This window comes from Zeus faber, assembly GCF_960531495.2.
Source record: "Zeus faber genome assembly, chromosome: 9".
Taxonomy (NCBI): domain Eukaryota; kingdom Metazoa; phylum Chordata; class Actinopteri; order Zeiformes; family Zeidae; genus Zeus; species Zeus faber.
Window position 1 is genome coordinate 22,363,259 of NC_137197.1, and position 17,430 is coordinate 22,380,688.

At 50.4% G+C, this 17,430-nt stretch overlaps 1 protein-coding gene across 1 annotated transcript in view; it reads right to left on the reverse strand.

Annotated features, from left to right (window-relative positions):
• Positions 1 to 915: 915 nt before the first annotated feature.
• Positions 916 to 17,430, reverse strand: part of robo2 (roundabout, axon guidance receptor, homolog 2) — a gene marked incomplete at its 5' end in the record, with an annotated part of 178,623 nt that continues 162,108 nt past the window's right edge. The window contains 8 exons of the mRNA XM_080006547.1: positions 916 to 1,055; positions 1,637 to 1,831; positions 4,845 to 5,147; positions 5,332 to 5,490; positions 5,917 to 6,099; positions 10,532 to 10,749; positions 11,909 to 12,172; positions 13,321 to 13,483. Of these exons, the coding sequence (XP_079862673.1) occupies positions 1,054 to 1,055; positions 1,637 to 1,831; positions 4,845 to 5,147; positions 5,332 to 5,490; positions 5,917 to 6,099; positions 10,532 to 10,749; positions 11,909 to 12,172; positions 13,321 to 13,483 (1,487 nt within the window). The 3' untranslated portion in view covers positions 916 to 1,053. The remainder of the gene's footprint in view (positions 1,056 to 1,636; positions 1,832 to 4,844; positions 5,148 to 5,331; positions 5,491 to 5,916; positions 6,100 to 10,531; positions 10,750 to 11,908; positions 12,173 to 13,320; positions 13,484 to 17,430) is intronic.

The following is a 17,430-nucleotide window of genomic DNA, read 5'->3' on the forward strand; positions in this document are numbered from 1 at the left end:
CGGATCTGGCGTTTGGACCCCGCCCCCCCCCGCTTCCCTCCCTCTCTCCGCTGCCGTTACGACGTGAGGACGGCGAGACCAAGACCCAACCCGGCGCTGACCGACCCTGGGATGGATTTGAATGACCAGCCCTCCCCTCCCCCCTCTCCTCCCTCCCTCCCCCTCTGCGTGTCTCCCACGTCAGGACCTCCCCGCCCTCGTCTCCACCGACCTCTGCGTGTCCTCGGAGACGGGACGGCTCCGGACTCTCGCGCCGCCGCCCGCCTCCCCGGCCTCCCCCGCCTCCCCCGCCTCCCCCGCCTCTGTAATATCTCTTATATCTGGTCAGTATATATTCTCATCTCTCTACTTTACAGTACAGAAACTCCTCTTCACATATTCTTCCGGTTCTTCATGTCAGCAGGAGCTATGCTTTTGTTTTGTGCTTATCACCAAAATTGCAGTGCAAAAAAACAATAATTAACAATAATAATGATAATAATTAATAAAATGAGGCCTATCAACAAACAACGGATTATAAAACAATTATCTTATGGCACAACAGGCACCAAATTCACATATAATACAAATAACCAGATAAAACCCAATTGTAAATAGAAATAATAAGAACAAAAAAGGAGTTCAAACTGAATCAGGCTTGCATAGCAATGCAACAACAATTCAAAGAATATATTTACAGGAAACAAAATACCCCCCCCCCCCCCCCCACAAAAGGGCAGTTCCTTAAACAAACGCGGTTGCTTCTCGTATAGACGTTTTATTTATTTATTCTTTTTTTTTTTTTCCTCTGGCTTGCTTTTTTTTTTCTAACAAAAAAGAAAATTACAATAAGGAAGGAGGTGGAAAATATTTTCTCAAAGGACAGAAAACAGTGAGATGTACAGTATGTCTGTACATCACATTTACAGTTGTGTGACGCTGGTTCCCTCCGCTTCCCGGGACAAAGTTCATTTAACATCCAGAGACTCCCGTCGACACACGCACACGCACACATGCGCGCGCACACACATACACGCACAGGCGCACGCACACATACACACAGGTCACAGGTCACTCTGTGAGAGGTGGGGGGGGGGGGCAGAAAAAAACAAAACAGAATTAAAATCCCGAAATGGACTGCCCAATATCAACTCACAGCATTTTCGTTGATAAAGAAATTGTAATTATGTCAGAGCTACAGAGTCGAAGCCGAGGATCGATCGCTGTTGTCAGTCCCCCTGGAAATCTGTGATTCTGCGGGTGCTTATATCCAAGAATCCTGCAGCTTGCAGCACCGTGAACCCCAGCCAAGCTGCCCAAATACCACATTCAGGCGGTCTCATGGCTGCAGCCACTTTGCACAAATGAGCTAAATGCATTTTAAATGCAAGTGTTATTTTTAAGCACCTTTTTTCCATTTTATAAATGAATCTTTCTTGAGAGTTTTCAATTGGAAAAAGCTAATTAATTAATCTCTAATAGGATTGTTCAGTGTTGCAGAATACTGCAGAATTCTAGCAAAGTAAATGTGAAATAAAACACGACAAATTAGATCAATTAATACAATTAAAATTGCAAAATTAAAAAAAAAAAAGGATAAATATCCCCATTTCCGGGGGGAGGGAATCCTTGTTGACATGTTTTGTGCATCACTCACATAACTCTCCGGAGTACTGTCCCTGTCCGTTGGTCCCCAGGAACTCCGCGTGCTCGGTGGCGCTCCACTGCTGCGGCTGCCGGGGGCCCTCCATCTTGCGTGGCCCTGTGGAACCCTTGGAGGACGCTGTGCCGGAGGAGCTGTGGCCCCCGGGAGACGGGAACGATGGTTTACTGTAGGGCAGGCAACCCTCCTCTGAAACACATACAAACAGGGAGCGGCGGTTTGCAGGGACGTCCAGAAACACCTTGAAGAACACGATTAGTTTGGAGTTTGTCGATTTCAAACAGCACTATAACATCAAGAGAGGCATGGAAATAAAAAAAGAAAGAAATTTATTTAAGCCAACCTTTCAAACTATGAGACATTAAATGTCCCAATGACTCGAATGTCCTCTCAATGTTGATGGATAATGGGAAGGATTTTGTTACTGTACTTAAGAACATTTTTCCAGTATCTGTACTTACTTGACTACAGTATATTCATTTTCAGAGACTTTCGACTTTTACTCCACCACATTTCAAAGCAAATATCTACACTATACTATTTTATAAATGAGGATTTACTGTATATTTATGTACCGTATATCACATATGTATATACAGTATATACACACACCGCAACATTAAAACCACTGCTAATAACCACTAATATTGTGTAGATCCCCCTCGTGCCGCCAAAACAGCTCTGACCCGTGGAGGCATGGACTCCACAAGACCTCTGAAGGTGTCCTGTGGTATCTGGCACCAAGACGTTAGCAGCAGATCCTTTAAGTCCTGGAAGTTGTGAGGTGGGGCCCCCATGGATCAGGCTTGTTGTTCCGGCACATCCCACAGATGCTCCATCGGATCGGACCCTGACCCCGCCCACCCAAATTACGGAGAAGAAAACGTGATTCATCAGACCAGGTTCTGGTCTGATTCTGAGTTCTGATGCTCACGTGTCCATTGTAGGTGCTTTCAGTGGTGGACAGGGGTCAGCATGGACACTCTGACCGGTCTGCAGCTACACAGCCCCATACACAGCAAGCTGTGATGCACTGTGTGTTCTGACACCTTTCTATCAGAGCAGCATTCACTTTTTCACCAATTTGTACTACTACTCTTCTGTGGGATCGGACCAGACGGGCTAGACTTTGATGTTGATGGGCTCATTGATGCTCCCCACACGCATCAATGAGCCCATGGGCGCTGATAACCACTGCATACCAGGAACACCCCACAAGACCTGCTGTTTTGGAGATGCTCTGACCCAGTCGTCTAGAGATCACATTTTGTTCCTTGTCAAAGTCACTCAGATCCTTACGCTTGACCATTTTTCCTGCTTCCAACACATCAACTTCAACAACTGACTGTTCACTTGCTGCCTAATATATCCCACCCCTTGACAGGTGCCACTGGAACAAGATGATCAACGTTATTCACTTCACCTGTCACTGGTTTTAATGTTGGGGCTGATCTGTGTAAATATACTGTATATCATAAATTGAGAGGATCCGATCCACTGAACCAATCAGATTGCTCGTTCCCGTCGTCAAGGCTCCCATTGGAAATGAGAAATACTTTCACCTTTCATATTATAAATGCATTTAAGAGCAAGCACTTATAATTATTATAATATTATTATTCAAGTAGAAATGTCAATGTCATGTCAACTTTTTATTTTCCTCAAGTCATTTTGATTCAGGGTATTTGTATTTTTTTCTAAAGTAACAGCTCCGAGTACATCTTCCACCACACACACACACACACACACACACACACACACACACACACACACACACACACACACACACACACACACACAGTTGAAAGAGCAGCCTGAAGATGTGCCCCCCCCCGGCCGCTTGTGGGGTTCGCTGGTTTTGTTTGTGAGACAAAGAAGCTTCACTTAGGACCCCCCCCCCCCCCCCCGCCTTCTTCTTCTCATGACATCTGCAGTGCGGCGGTGCCAACGGGCAGTGCCAGGGCAGCGGCAGGGAGGACGGAGCAGCCGGCTTCAAGCCTTACGGGCGAGGCGGTGGTGATAAACACAACACCAGGGAGGCGGGCGGGCCCGTGGCGCGGCCCCACCGCCGCACTAACGACCGTAATAAGCGAGCGTCCCGACCTCTGCGGGCTCGGACGGACCGCCGAGCCTTCGGGGAAATTTCTTCAAAGATGCTGATTATGGCACCTGTCCACGTCCGTCAAACCCGCTATCTATGAAAGTTCTGGCACGGAGCGGGGCGGGGCGTCCAGCACGGAGAGCTCTAATGATCTCACACACACACCCACACCCACACCCACACACACACACACACACACACACACAGACACACACACGCAGATGGGATGTATGGCTTTCAGGATGAATGCTGTTGGAGTGATAGTGGAAAGCCGAGGCGATTAGAGAGCGTCTCCCGTGCTGGGGCCTCCTGCCTGGGTTGGAGCGGACCGGGCCAATATCGGCCAGAGATACGGGGGGGGGGGGGGGGGGGGGGGCTGGGGAGACTCCGGCGGGAGGGAGGGGGGGGGAGTCGTTCTGGAAGCCAGAGCAAGTGGCAGACAGCGCAATCTGTTCGCTGGAGCTCCGTCCCGGCTCAGCGTGCGAGCTCGCCGGGTGAAATCTCGACACACGACGCTAGGAAGCGGCATCGCACCAACGCCGCCTCATTGTCCTGGCTCTCTACCACGCGGTCGCGCCGCAACGCTGATGCTGAGATTCCGTTTATTTACTCGGGAGCCTCTTTAAATCGGCCGCCCCGCTTGTAAAATACACGGAAAGGAAGCAAAGTCGCACTCGGCTCGGATGCGTCGGAGCTTGTATAAAAGGCTCAAAGTCAAATCCACAAAGAGATGCAGTGAGACCCAACGAGGTTTTACAGACTCCATTTAGTCCCGAGGTCGTATCTAGTTACTTTAGATGAGAAACAGTTTGTAAATTGCCAACTTCTCAATACGGTAACTGACAAAAAGTGAGCAAATTTTTATTAGTTGATGGGTGGCTCTCTTTTTATTGGAGGACATTTAGTCATCATTAGAATTTTCAGTTTATTTCTAAACCTCCATCTAAATCAAAGGGGCAACCCACATTGACGCGTGGGACAGATCTGGGCCGCTGGTTAAATAGGCCTCCTCCCATCATCATCATCAATCGAGGACCTGAGTTAACCCGGTTGAAGAGCAGAAATTAAACCCTTCGTCTCCGTCCAGGAAACAGTGCGTACCTGTTTTGTGTCCCCTGCGCCCGTCCTCACCTCGGTCCATGGAGCCCAGCCGGTCGTGGGCCTGGCGGTGGTGTTCCATGGAGGCGCGTGTCTTCATCTCCTCGTGCTCGGACAGAGGCTGACGCTCCAGGGACGACGCCTTCCTGTCTGTGGGGGGGCCCATGCAGCCCACGCTGCGGGCACCCTGGATACGGCCCTGGCCCTGGCCCTGGCCCTGGCCTTGGCCCTGGCCCTGTACCTGGACCTGGACCTGGCCCTGGCCCTGGCCCTGGCAGGGCGGCGGCTCCGGGGGCGGAGGTAGGTCTGGGGAGAAGGCAAAAAAAATCTAAAATTCAGTTTTTTTTCTATGCTACCCTTACATTTTAATCAATTTCAAAAATGCAATTTGATTGGAGCAACAGGGCACACAGAATTTAACATTTGCAAAAATAAGATCAAAAGAGGGCAACAAGGGCAATGATTTTTCTTTTTCTTTTCACATTCTTACCATCTGCACTGGCGTCTCTCCTGTGGGGCGCCGCGCCCTGGCTCCGGGGCTTGCGGGTGGGGCGGGTCGCCCTCTGGTGGCCCAGGCTGTGTGTGCCCACTGTGCTGCCATCTGTCGAGAATGGACTGCCGGGCCGGTGCCGGTGGGACAAGCCTTTACCTGCAGGGAGACGCGGGGGGTTTACAGGTGAGCCTTTTGTTATGAATCCAACAGGAAGGTGCGCGACGGTGCAGCTGCGGCCTCAGCTGTAAGCCGAGGGGATCCAGAGAGAGGTGAAGTTAATTATTAAAATGCCAAATTAGAAACCCAGACGGAGCACCGAGGAGAAGAACGCACGCCTGTTAGTCAGAGGGGCCAGTTGGGCCGGAGGGAGTCAGAAAGCAAAGCCGGGGAGTTAAACTGCAGACGAGAGCTGAGACATCTTCTGCCCATGCGTTATCGGCATTATCTGGCACCAGCGACAGAGGGGAAGCCGCCGGAACACCGGGAGGGGAAACGTCGGCCAGCACGCGGTGAAAAGAGGACCACATCGCAGCGGGGAGGCGGAGGAGGTCGTCACCCTCAGGGACCAGCGGACACACCAACCTCTGTTGCTGAGCCTGGTGCCCTCCAGCTGGTAGCCGGCCTTGTCCGCGGCCGCCACCAGCACCTGAGCGAAGCTGCAGTGGGTGAAGATGGAGCCGTCGGAGGAGCTGCCCAAGCTGGACCTGTGGCTGGAGAAGTTGCGGTCGTCCTCGGAGGCCGAGCCCCAGCCGTTCACCATGGACCCTGCGGAACACCGGCTCTGGTTTCTCAGCGAGCGGCCACACGGGTACGAGCTTGTGTGTGTGTGTGTGTGTGTGCGCGCGCGTATGTAAAGAGACTGGTTCCTCAGTTTGAATTAATCTTTTTTTTCTTTTCTCCTTTCTCTGAAAATTCAATGAGCCTAATCGTCATACGATCTGCCAGACGGACGTCTTCTCACGAGACGGAATATTATTTCAAAAAGGTCAAAGACTTTAATGGTTTTCATTTCGCTGCGGGGCGTCACCGTCGCGGCAGGTTAAGAGCCCGTCAGAGAGTTACCGTGTTCCGACCGGCCCTCTTTCATCCGCCACGCACACTTACATACGATACATAAAGTACATGCACGCGCACGCACGCGCGCGCACACACACACACACACACACTAGCCTACTTGGCTTGCTCTCCTTTTGATTCAGGAGAACGAGTGCACCTGTGCGGAGGCTGGGTAAGCCACAGCGTTGCCTGAGGTGAAGCAGACAAAGCAGCTAATAAAACAGAGCTTTGGATCAAACTGCAGGTGGTGCACGCTCTCATCCCTGCTCGAGGACACACGGGGATCAGCCTCGAAACAAGGACTATATACACCCCGAATGCAAAACACGGCGTGCTGAGGACACCCAGGCGCTTTCAGGAGGAGCACAAAGGCGTGGGATGATATCAGATCAATCAGGGTGTTACCCACGCCGCCTTCTCCACAGACTCAAACACAGCCCTGCTTCTTTCTGCGTCGCGGAGCTCTCTCTCGGCGGCAATTCGGCCCGGAGACCCCGGTCGGCGGTGGAGCCACGCCCTTGTCGATCTGTCCGCGTGCGCCGGTTTGGTTTTTCCACCGTCGAGACCAAATCGAATGGTTTAAGTACAAATGATCAATCTATGCTAGATCATTCTGCCAGTAAAAAATATGCCGCTTTGGCAAGCGAGCGCGCCGTCAGCCAATGTGACAGCTTTCTGTGGGAACGACTTGGCAGAGTTTTTCAAAGTGTTACTTTTCCAAATGCTCTGCTCACACACGAAGGCAGTTGTACAGTATGTGCAAAACACACACATGCACACACACACACACACACACACAGAATTAATAAATATATGGAGGTCAAGAACTAGAGAGGCGTGAGGATCGAGGAGAGGATGACTGCAGGGTTGCTTAAAAGTCAGTGAAACAGCAAAAATCCGACACTTATTAAGTCCAGAGATTCAAACAAGGCCAACGAACACATTATAAGAGTTAAATCTCAAATTTCCACTTTTGCTCACGCACAAGCCGCGCAATTCGAATTCGCGCGACATTCAAGATCGAGATTTGAGGCTATCAAGGCAAATAAATAACAAAATCCCCTTGAAAGTGTTTATCTGTCAGACTCACACATGGTACCAAGACGCAGCTGTTCAGAGTCAGACGCGACCTCGGGGGAAGCGCAGCCACGACAGCCAACCCCTCCGCAGCTTCCCGACCCCCGCCCGAAAAGCAAAAGGACTTTCTGGATTAATGGAAACTTTGCGCGGGGCAGAGAACGGCATCAATCGTCCCATTGTTATGGAACTAACCGAAACCCCGCAGACAGTAACTGCTTTCAGCCGCGTACCTCGGCAACCAATTTTCTTCGAAAAATTCTTTTTTTTTTCCTCTAGGTTTTTCCCCCTCCGCGAAAGAAAGAGAGAGAGAGAGCGAGAGAGAGACGGCAATTCCACCGGGCCCAATCCTCCCACGAAGAATGGGGCAGATAATGAAGCACAGGCAGCGCCAGCCGAAATCGCAGAGCGCTTCCAACTCCTCGGGCTCGGCGAAGGAAACGCCGCCTCAGAAAAATCACATCACACAAGCGGCTTCTTTTTCAGCCGCGCCTACCGCCCCCCCCCCCCCCCGCCCCCCCCCCCGAGCGCTTTCCCCAGATCCAGGTGTACCCAAAATCACCCCATCGCCCTTCGATAAAAACGTTTCGTGGGTTTCTCATCGAGTTTTCCCGACAACAGCGCCCAAGCGGCCCCTCCGCCGGGGCCCCCGCGCCTTTACGACGAGTCGGATAAGAGCGCCGGGCCCGGGCTGTGCCGTCTTATAAAAACCACAAGCTGACACCTCTCCACGCTCCGTGCACTAATAGAGCAAGGCCAATAAAAGGAGCAGGCTGGGCGCAGTAAAACGCAGCCCCGGTCCCTCCCGCCATTAAAACTGATTTATACCGCCGGAGCCCCTCATCTGCATGTCATTAAGCGGGGAAATCATTCCCCCTGACGAGCGGGCGTCTCTACCTGCCGCCGAGAGACGTGACCCCACTCCCCGCCAACGTGGCAAAGCTTTATGGGAGGGTAACAGCCCGGAACAGCCTCGCGCCGAGCCCAGTGTGGCCGTGACAAAAACCCGGAATGACGCCACACCTTTGGCTTTGGACAATCCACACCCCTCCTCCCCGACCCCCTCGGCACGCCCCGCCCGCTAAAACCTGTGCGTTCGCTCCGTCTCCTCGGCTCGGTCGGAAGGCGGACATCGAAACCCCCCCCCCCCCCCCCCCGGAAAGGGAAGGATTTGCATTTACCCGCCAAGGAATGCGCCGTATTATCTCAGGCGCGGAATAAGCCGCCGGGGAGGCCGAGCAGACAGCCCTGCCGGTGAAAAATGTCCCCGGCGGAGCGGGTTGGATTTTTCTGGGGCAGCGGAGAATGTTTGATTTACCGGCCTTTAGTGTAACATTAACAAAACAGACCTATTTCCATACTATTACAACAAAGACAAATCTATCAAGTAGCGCTCGACAGATATTACCACCCCCCCCTCCCCCTCCCCATCCACAGCCTTAAAACGGTGGGCACAATAAATCTCCCCCCCCCCCGCCCCCGTTTCTCAACCCAAACCCGGAGCCGGGACCACGTCTGTGTTGTCACGACGATGGGGAGCGGGGCAGACTTCCGGAGAGATAAGAAGAAATGGCGCTGTCGTCGGAGTAATACAGTGGAGGGGAGATGCGGCGGATTAGGGCCCGGGCCGCTGCTTTATATTCCTCTAAATACATCAGCAGCAGCATGTGTCAGCGCCGCCGCCGCCGCTGTTCCATCATCCCCCGGAAAACTATAGACTTTAAGGCTGCCACCAACACGGGGCAACCAGCGGCCCTGTCAAACATGGTACTTTCGTTTCTTCGTCTCTCTCTCTCTCTCTCTCTCTCTCCCTCTCGCCGCCCACCTCTGGCTCAGGTTAACTGCCTCGAGATGCCTCCTTTGCCGTCTTCATTTTCCCCTCGCGTGAGCGTTTTCTTCAAGATCTCAGATAAAATGTGATGTCAGGAGGTTACCATGGCAGCACATTATGTCGCCTCTTATCCGCGTAGTGGAAGACGACTTAATCCCTCCCTCGCAGCGGCGAAGTGGCGGTTTTAAGCTGCGACCGAGTGGTCAGCTGCCAGTTGGTACGTGGCGGCCGGCGCGGGACGAAGCCCTGCTGCCGCCGCCGCCGCCTCCGCCGCCGTCCCGGCCGTGCCCTTCATCTGTCCCTCCGACAGACGGCTGTAAAAAGCTTTCGGTGAGTTGTAAAAATGGAAATTGTGCCTCCAGACTGGGATGGAATACGCTGTATGTGAAATTTATTTCAAATCTCCCAGGAAAGATATGGGTGGCGCTGGCGCCGGGCGCTGTGTGCGACTTAAATCACCGTCGCTCTACCCTGCCCGCCTCGCCCCTCCCTCCTCTTAATTTCCCTCTCACTGTCCTGTTTAAAATTCATGGACTTCCTTATCTCTTTTTTTTTTCTTTTTTTTGAGAAATGATAATTGTAATTGTAATCCCCAGAGTCTGCCAAAAGTGCTTAAAAAACTTGATTGGAGCGTACTCAGCAGGCATGTTCACATACAAATTAGCACCAAACACAGCTGACGGGGAACACGTCAGGAACAACAAGCCATTCATTGTGAAACATGATGCTCGAACAATGGATTTAAATAAACCTTTACAATGCATGACCAAAGCCAGCGGCGTTTTTATTAGGATCATAAAATAACTAATCTGTTGACCCATTTGGTTTATAATCTGGGAATAGCGTGGTAAATATCATAATATTTTATTGTGTTTCTCTATCGGTCACCCGCCGATTTTCTGGACAAAAATGACTTCAACTCGGTGGCAAAATGGGTTAGGAAAATTTTAAAGGCACAGCAAGCGGTTTGGGTATTGGCTTTGGGAAGACTGCATTTCCTGTGACATCCACCGCCTGTTTTGCATCTCATGCATTTTATTGTGAGAAAGGTTAGATGGTCGTTCCAAAAACACAACTGTTTGCACTCGTTATTACTGATGTCAGTTGTATTGATGCAGGAAAAACAATAAGACACCAGTAGGTGACTGTGACTCCGGGTTCAACTCCAGGTGAGTCGTACACACTTTGGTGTCGTTTGGTGTTTATCCCGGAAGGTCAGCAGCGGCGGCTCACCTGTGACGGAGCTGTCCAGGTTGTCTACGCTGGACCCCGGCGTGTGCTCGATACCCCGGGGGTGCCTGGCCCCGTAGCCTTCATCCTCCTCCTCCTCTTCCTCCTCGTCGTCGTCGTCGTCGGCCAGGTCGGTCTCCAGGTCCGAGACCAACGTGCTGGACACGTAGCCCACGGGCGGAGCCGGCGCCTGGGGAGGGAGGGAGCCGCCCTGCAAGTGCCTGACAAGAACAAACGGCAAGGGAAAAAAATAATAAAACGACGGCCTCTATTTGGAGGTTTTGTCTTCGGACGCAGAGCGGGCATCCGGAGGCAGCCGGTAATTCGGCGAAACGGGAAGAGCAGAGAGCGCACAAAAGAGAGATGACATCCCTTGAAAGACAGGAATGCATTGAAGAAAAAAAAAAAAAAAAAAAAAAAAAAAAGAAAGAGAAACCCCAAAAAAAACAGGGCATCCAAGATGGCGGCGGTATGTCAAGCTAATTTTAGAGAGCACCATTCATGCGCCGCGCTCTGAAAGGACTTGGACGGCTCCTCTAATTCTACGCCGCGGCCGCTCGCATGCAAACACAATGGCCCACTAATTGCAGCCGTGCGCGGTACAAAGGGCGCGCTCCGCGGGCCTGTCGACACGGGGCCGTCACCTCGCCGCCCGTCTCGCCGCTGACAGCCATGTTTGTTTGGGCGGTGGCGTGCCTGCGACGCGGCCTGCGGCGGGATTCGGCTGTAATTACTGGCCCCCTCCTGTTGTCAAAGATGCTTCCTAACCAACGCAGTCATTACTGGGTAGCGTGACATCCCCTACCTGACAAGCCCCTCCACCCCACCCCACCCACACGCAGGATTATGAACGGACGCCTCCACCTCGTCGACAGGATGATGCATGGCCTTCATCTGACTTGCATGAGCGCCACGACAACGCAACGTGCAGCGCGGGGCGCGTGAACAACCGTGGCTCAGAAGGTGTGTCTCCTGGAGGAAGCCAAATAAAGTCGCTGCCTAAGCGCTAAAGCGTTAAAATGATGAATGATCAATGGATCCACCATCCACGGCGACGCCGCTGAGGCGCAGAATGCCAAGAAGAACAAATAAAACTTTGAAGTACGACGCGGAATAAAAACTTACAGATAGTATTTTTGAATAATGATATCCTGGATGTATATTTTTCTCTATTTTTTTTCTCGATTTTCATCGCAATATATGGTTTAGTCCAAACTTCCACGCCTGTCTACACTCGGGAAATTAGGTGGTATTCGACTATATTGGAGAGGTGAACTAGGATCAAGAAACTCCTTATTGTACGTTCTCTAATGGGGGAAAAAGGTCAAAATTTGCGACTTGAAGGGGACGTTCAAATGGTCCCGTCCATGCAGCGGTTACCATGTCTGCTTGGCCATGTCCATCTGGTAGACTCTGGTCAGCTCGTCCAGATGGGCCTGGATCATGGGCTGCATCTCCTCCCGGGGCGAGGGGGTCAGCGTGGCTGTGGACTGCTGGCCGAAGGACACGGCGGCCGGGGAAGAGGCCACGCCGCGGATGGGCGGAGTGGGAACCCTCTCATCCTCTTCCTCCAGCTCGTCCTCCATCCCCTGGTGAAGGTAGGTTTGAACGGGCATCGGCGGGCCCCAGCCGTCGCTCTCGTACCTAGGGTGTGGGAAGAAAAAAAACAAAGTTAAAGTTAAAGCAACGGAATTATTTATTTAATCCACTTCATTCGAGGTGGAACCTAGGTCCCCAAATGCGGCGAACGTCAACAAATTATTCAATGTGCCTCATCAATATTATTAATAAATGAAGGGATTTTAAAATGAAGCTCCTCTTTGACCGAAACAAAAGCAGGATGTAGGATCCCGTCCCCCACAGGTTGTTTAAAACAAAAGCCCACGGGCCGATTCGAGATGGATTCATGGACGCCCGACAAACTTGAGCGTGCTCATGTGTCTGCGCGACCTTGTCGGGAGTTCCTACAGATTTTCGCTATACGGCGATCCTGAGTGGAGCGAGGCGGCCGCGAAGGCTTTAATTCCCCATAAATGTGCTTATACATGCTGAAATAATTTTGGCCATAAAGAAAATGTTCATTAAAGGAATTTGTCAGTGCACACTCCATAGGACATAACTGTTTTAATCTGCGGCCATTAAGAGCAGCCATAGATTTACAGTGCGCGGGACTCTTCATTTGCCAGATAGGCTATTAAAGCAGATTGGAAAACGAAGGGAAAGGACGGCGTGGCCACGGGCTCAGAGCGGCACACGCCGTGTCTGCAGGAGGACATCACATGTTTAAGAATGACGACATCACCAAAACGCCCTGCATACACCCACTGATTTCACTCAGTGATGACGGCTAAAGAGGATGAATGAAAGTAAAGACGGTTTGTTTAACGCCCCCCCCCAGACAAGAACGCGGTCATGTTTTATTTCCACTTCTTCCCAAGTCTCGTTTTAAAGCATAACCCCCCCCCCCCGCTCCGTCTGTTTTGTTTCGTTCTCCAATTTGCCACTTTCTTTTTCTTTTTTTTTTTGGAAACTATCTAATTATGAATTTTCTTTCAACTGTGGAAACCAGCGAATAGATGAACGTGAAGCCATCTGTGTGTGTTTGAGGCCATCTCAGTAGGAGGCCGTTGGCCGTTCGGTCGCTCCTTCTTCTACCGAGGGCCCCAGTCAGCGGATACACGCATTCGGAAACCATCTACAGGTGTGTTTATGTGTGTGTGTGTGTGTGTGTGTGTGTGTGTGTGTACATCACATAAAAACAGACTCCTCGATGAGGAACACGGCGCACGTACCCCCCTCCTCCGTCGTGGTGCTCGTTGGGGTAGTGCTCCATCTCGGTGCCAGGGAGGGGGTGGATGGGCGGCGGGGGAAGGGGAACGTTGGCCCAGTTGGAGCCGTTGGCCTTGGTGGGTTTGGAGCCCGCCTTTGTCTTCTTCTTCTTGCCTCCCTTTCCACCTTGGGGACGGAGACGGGGTTCGGAGGGAGACGATTTTATCGACGGACGCAGACGCGGAAAAAACAAATCCGTACATGCCTCATATGAATCAATGCCGATGTGTCCGTGCGTCGGCTATTCTCCATCTCTGAGCAACAAATCAGAAATTTCTCAGCAAAGTAAATTTATCCGCTGCGCCGCGCAAAGCAGTAAACATCAATTCAAACTCAATTTCGGCGTCACCTTAGAAAGTCATAGACAATTTCAAACAGAAGCCTTGAATGGCCTCCTTCCTGTCAGCGCCTACATAAAGAATCTCAAGGCCGCCTGATGAAAAGCCTGCTTCCACTGATTGATTGGCTGAAAAGCCTCAAATCTCCATAGAAACAGGAGAAAACGCCTGTAAGGGGGCTGAGGCGGACCTTTGTGCCCCGCCCATCCCTCAGTGTCCCCTTTCACACCACCCTTTGAGGTCCACAATGAAATATCTCACTTCCCAGCATCACCATAATGAATGGCTTGTGTAGTGTCTGTGTGGCCCTAATGGAATTCACTGAGAGTCTATTACTACTTTCATTTCTTTTATTACAGCAGAGAGCCGACAACGCCATCCATTTCCACTCATATCCCTCCAACACCCGGGTCGTCTCAGTCCCATCCATCTTTATAAATCTGCCAGCAACGGCCAGGTCAATATGGGGTTTTATATGATTTGGTGATTGCGGAAGAAACATTTTTTATTGACATTTAACCGAGACGGCAGACCTGGCTCTTTACGATTAACGCGTATACCGTAAAAAAAGATCTGGAATTAGCAAATCTGATTTGCTCCAAAAGTTCACACAAAGTGTACAGTAAATCTGCATAATTAAATATAATTTGTCCATTAATTCAATGAACGCACAGTAAGAAAATCGATCAAGGTGAGAGCGCAGGTGGTGCAGTGTGCTGTGTCTGGACAAGGGCTCCACCAATTTCCATGCAGTGTGATTTCAATCGACCTTTAATTCTGTTGGCCTTTTATCAGTGGTCATGTCCTGCTGGTAAAACCTGCATGGAGACTCTCCGGGGGGTTCCAACAGCGGAGATATTAGAAAGGCACTCAGGCTACGCTCACATTGCAGGCCAAAGTGGCCAGAATCCGAGTTTTTTGCTTTTTTAATGTGACTCTAATATTTTTTTCCTCATAACAATGTGAACAGCACAAACCACATGGAATCTGATCGTTTAAATTCCGAATTGGGCCACTTTGATATGTGGTCCTAAATCGGATACAGGTCAAAATACATCTACAATAAAAGAGTATATGGGTCACGCAAATAAAGTACCCCAGCGTTTCGAGAGTAAACCCGGAATTCCGCCCCCGACTCCGAGACCGGCGAGCAGAGTGAGGTGCACTGCAGCACCCCCACCCGCATTGCGGCACCCCCACCTGCGCCCCGGCCGCCCGCCACCGTTAAGCAGGGTATACAGCGAGCGGAGGGAAAATAAAAAATAGATGGATAAATAGTCAACGCGACGAGGGGGCATGCACGCTTGCCGCATTTTATGAATAGCGCCTGATCTAAAATAGTGTGTGTGTGTGTGTGTGTGTGTGTGTGTGGGTGGGTGGTTGTGTGTGTGTGTGTTCTGTATTTTATTTGACTAAATTTCCTTATTGAACCTAGACAAAAAAAGCACCGCGCCCCCGTCTGGATTTAAAGATTTCGTCCCTGAGCTTGAGCCGAGGTCCACGGTCCCCCACCGCCCGACAACCACCGGGCATGTGCCGGCCATGTTTGCTTCTGCACGACAGCGTGTCGGTTCAGGACCGTGACCCGTTCACACCTGAATTTATACTGGATATTGGCCGCATTTAAAAAAACAACATGAACAGCCAAACAACAACAACAACAAAAAAAATTCTGATCCGAGCAATAAACTCAGATCCGAGCAATAAACCCGGCAACAGATTTAGTGGAGAATCCAGCAAAAGGCATATACCAGGCTATTATTGTGTGACGGCCCTACCCTATGTTTCTCTGTGCATATGGGATGGGACGCATGGGGAGAGATTTGCATATGTGAACCCATTCGCGGCAGGCTACACCTTACATCTTAATCCAGAAAGCACCACGAGCTGACGTCGTCGGCCACAGAGGCTGAGCCATCTTTGCGAGACTGTGCACATTTTCTATCTGTCATCTGTTGGTTAGACCTCAGTGCCAAAGGCCTGTAATCACGTCTCCCAGTGCCACGGGGAAAAAACTCCCGCTGATGCTTGCCGTTGCAATGTAGCATCACGTTAATCTAATAAACTGATTTGACTTGGGCGCAGCTATAAATTAACTCCCCGCGATCAAAAGAAAGGTTTGGAATGAGACGAGACAACCATTTTCTGTTCATCCGTGAGGAAGCCCCCGGGTGACGACAAAGGGGAAAATATATATATATATATATATATGTATATCTTTAATGTCTAAAAAGCTTTTTTTTTACTGAAATTCACCATAAATGTGTGGTTTCACTTCTATATAAAACAGCTCTCGTTGCCATGAAGAATAGCACGCCTCAAAGCCTGCACTGCGATGAACTCCGAGCGGGAGAGGAAACGAGCGGGCACGAGGAGGAGATAGAGGTGTCAGAGTAAGATTGATAAAGAATGGAAGTAATAAAAGAAACAACTGTAAGCCCGGGGCAGGAGGCTCCACGGTGTAAGTATAGTCTCAAAGTAATTGGGTTTCCTAATCGCACCTCTGGGCGACGCTCGACTTTTACCAATAAATGGCGAGCTGACGTGATTGTTCAATCATCCCTTAGTCCCTCCGCACAAGAACGGCCATCAATATTGTAAATGAGCCTCTTCAGGAAAGGGATGGCTTGGCACTGGAATTACAACAGCTCGCCCCAAATATGAAAAATACAGAGAAAAAAAAAAGCTGTGGCGAGCAGCGAGACAGGAATTACACAGTGAACCCATCTCCTCTGACAAAACTGGGCCTCTCTTCTAAGGGGAGCTAATACTAAATATAGATGTGGACTGGGTATTTATACTCCAGGTTTGGGCGCTCCCAGCCTATAACTGCAGGGCTGCACGGTCCCGGGCTCGCAGTGTTTTTATTGGGCTCGTCAATGCTGAGGAGGAAAGCCACAAAATGGAGACTCTAAAAGGGCCCAGCAGCCAGATATAACTTAGTAAACGGGAGAACAAGAGCGTAAAAAATAACTGACCGATGGCGGTTTTTCCTCAAAATTCTTAAGTATAAAAGGGGCTTGCAGTGCATGCGTGCTTTGACAATACTCAACGTGGAGAGAGGGTTAAAAAAAAAAAAAAAGGGTTATATAATCAGAGATAAAGCAAATCTTTATTGAAAAATGGACGAGTGCAGATGCACCGGGAGTCCAGAAGCCGCTCGCTCTTCAGAATACCCAGGAAAACGCCAGGAGAGCATGCAGATTACCTCCTGCACTCCCGCTCGTATATTATAAGCTTTTAACAAGCAACACCACGTCCCCAGTGGAAACCGCGGCTGCCATGAAAGCTGCTCTCTATTTCGGTTGCGTTTCATCCTGCTCTACTCCCTCAGACCTGAAACTCATTATTTCTTTCCATCTCCTCAGAGGAAGGAGTAACGTGCTGGAACCCCAACTTTTCCCTCTTCAAACGCTAATCCTTACTGTCGTTGAAGTGTAAATTTTTACTCAGATGATGCCGGTTTACGTTCCCTTCAGTCGTGTGCAGGGTATACTCAGACACGCGTGGTAGGGAAAAAAAAAATGTGCATGCATTTTTATTTTTCAGCACAACAGAGAAACTAATGAATCTGATCTAATTCAATCCAAATGTATGTGATCTATTCAAACTAATGTTTCCCTTAACTTGAACGAGAAGGAATTCGGGATGTTTACAATAGTAAAGTTTTGTGGGGTTTAACCCCTTGATGAACTCTCATACGAGGGAAATCATAATAGGCAAATACACTTCCAT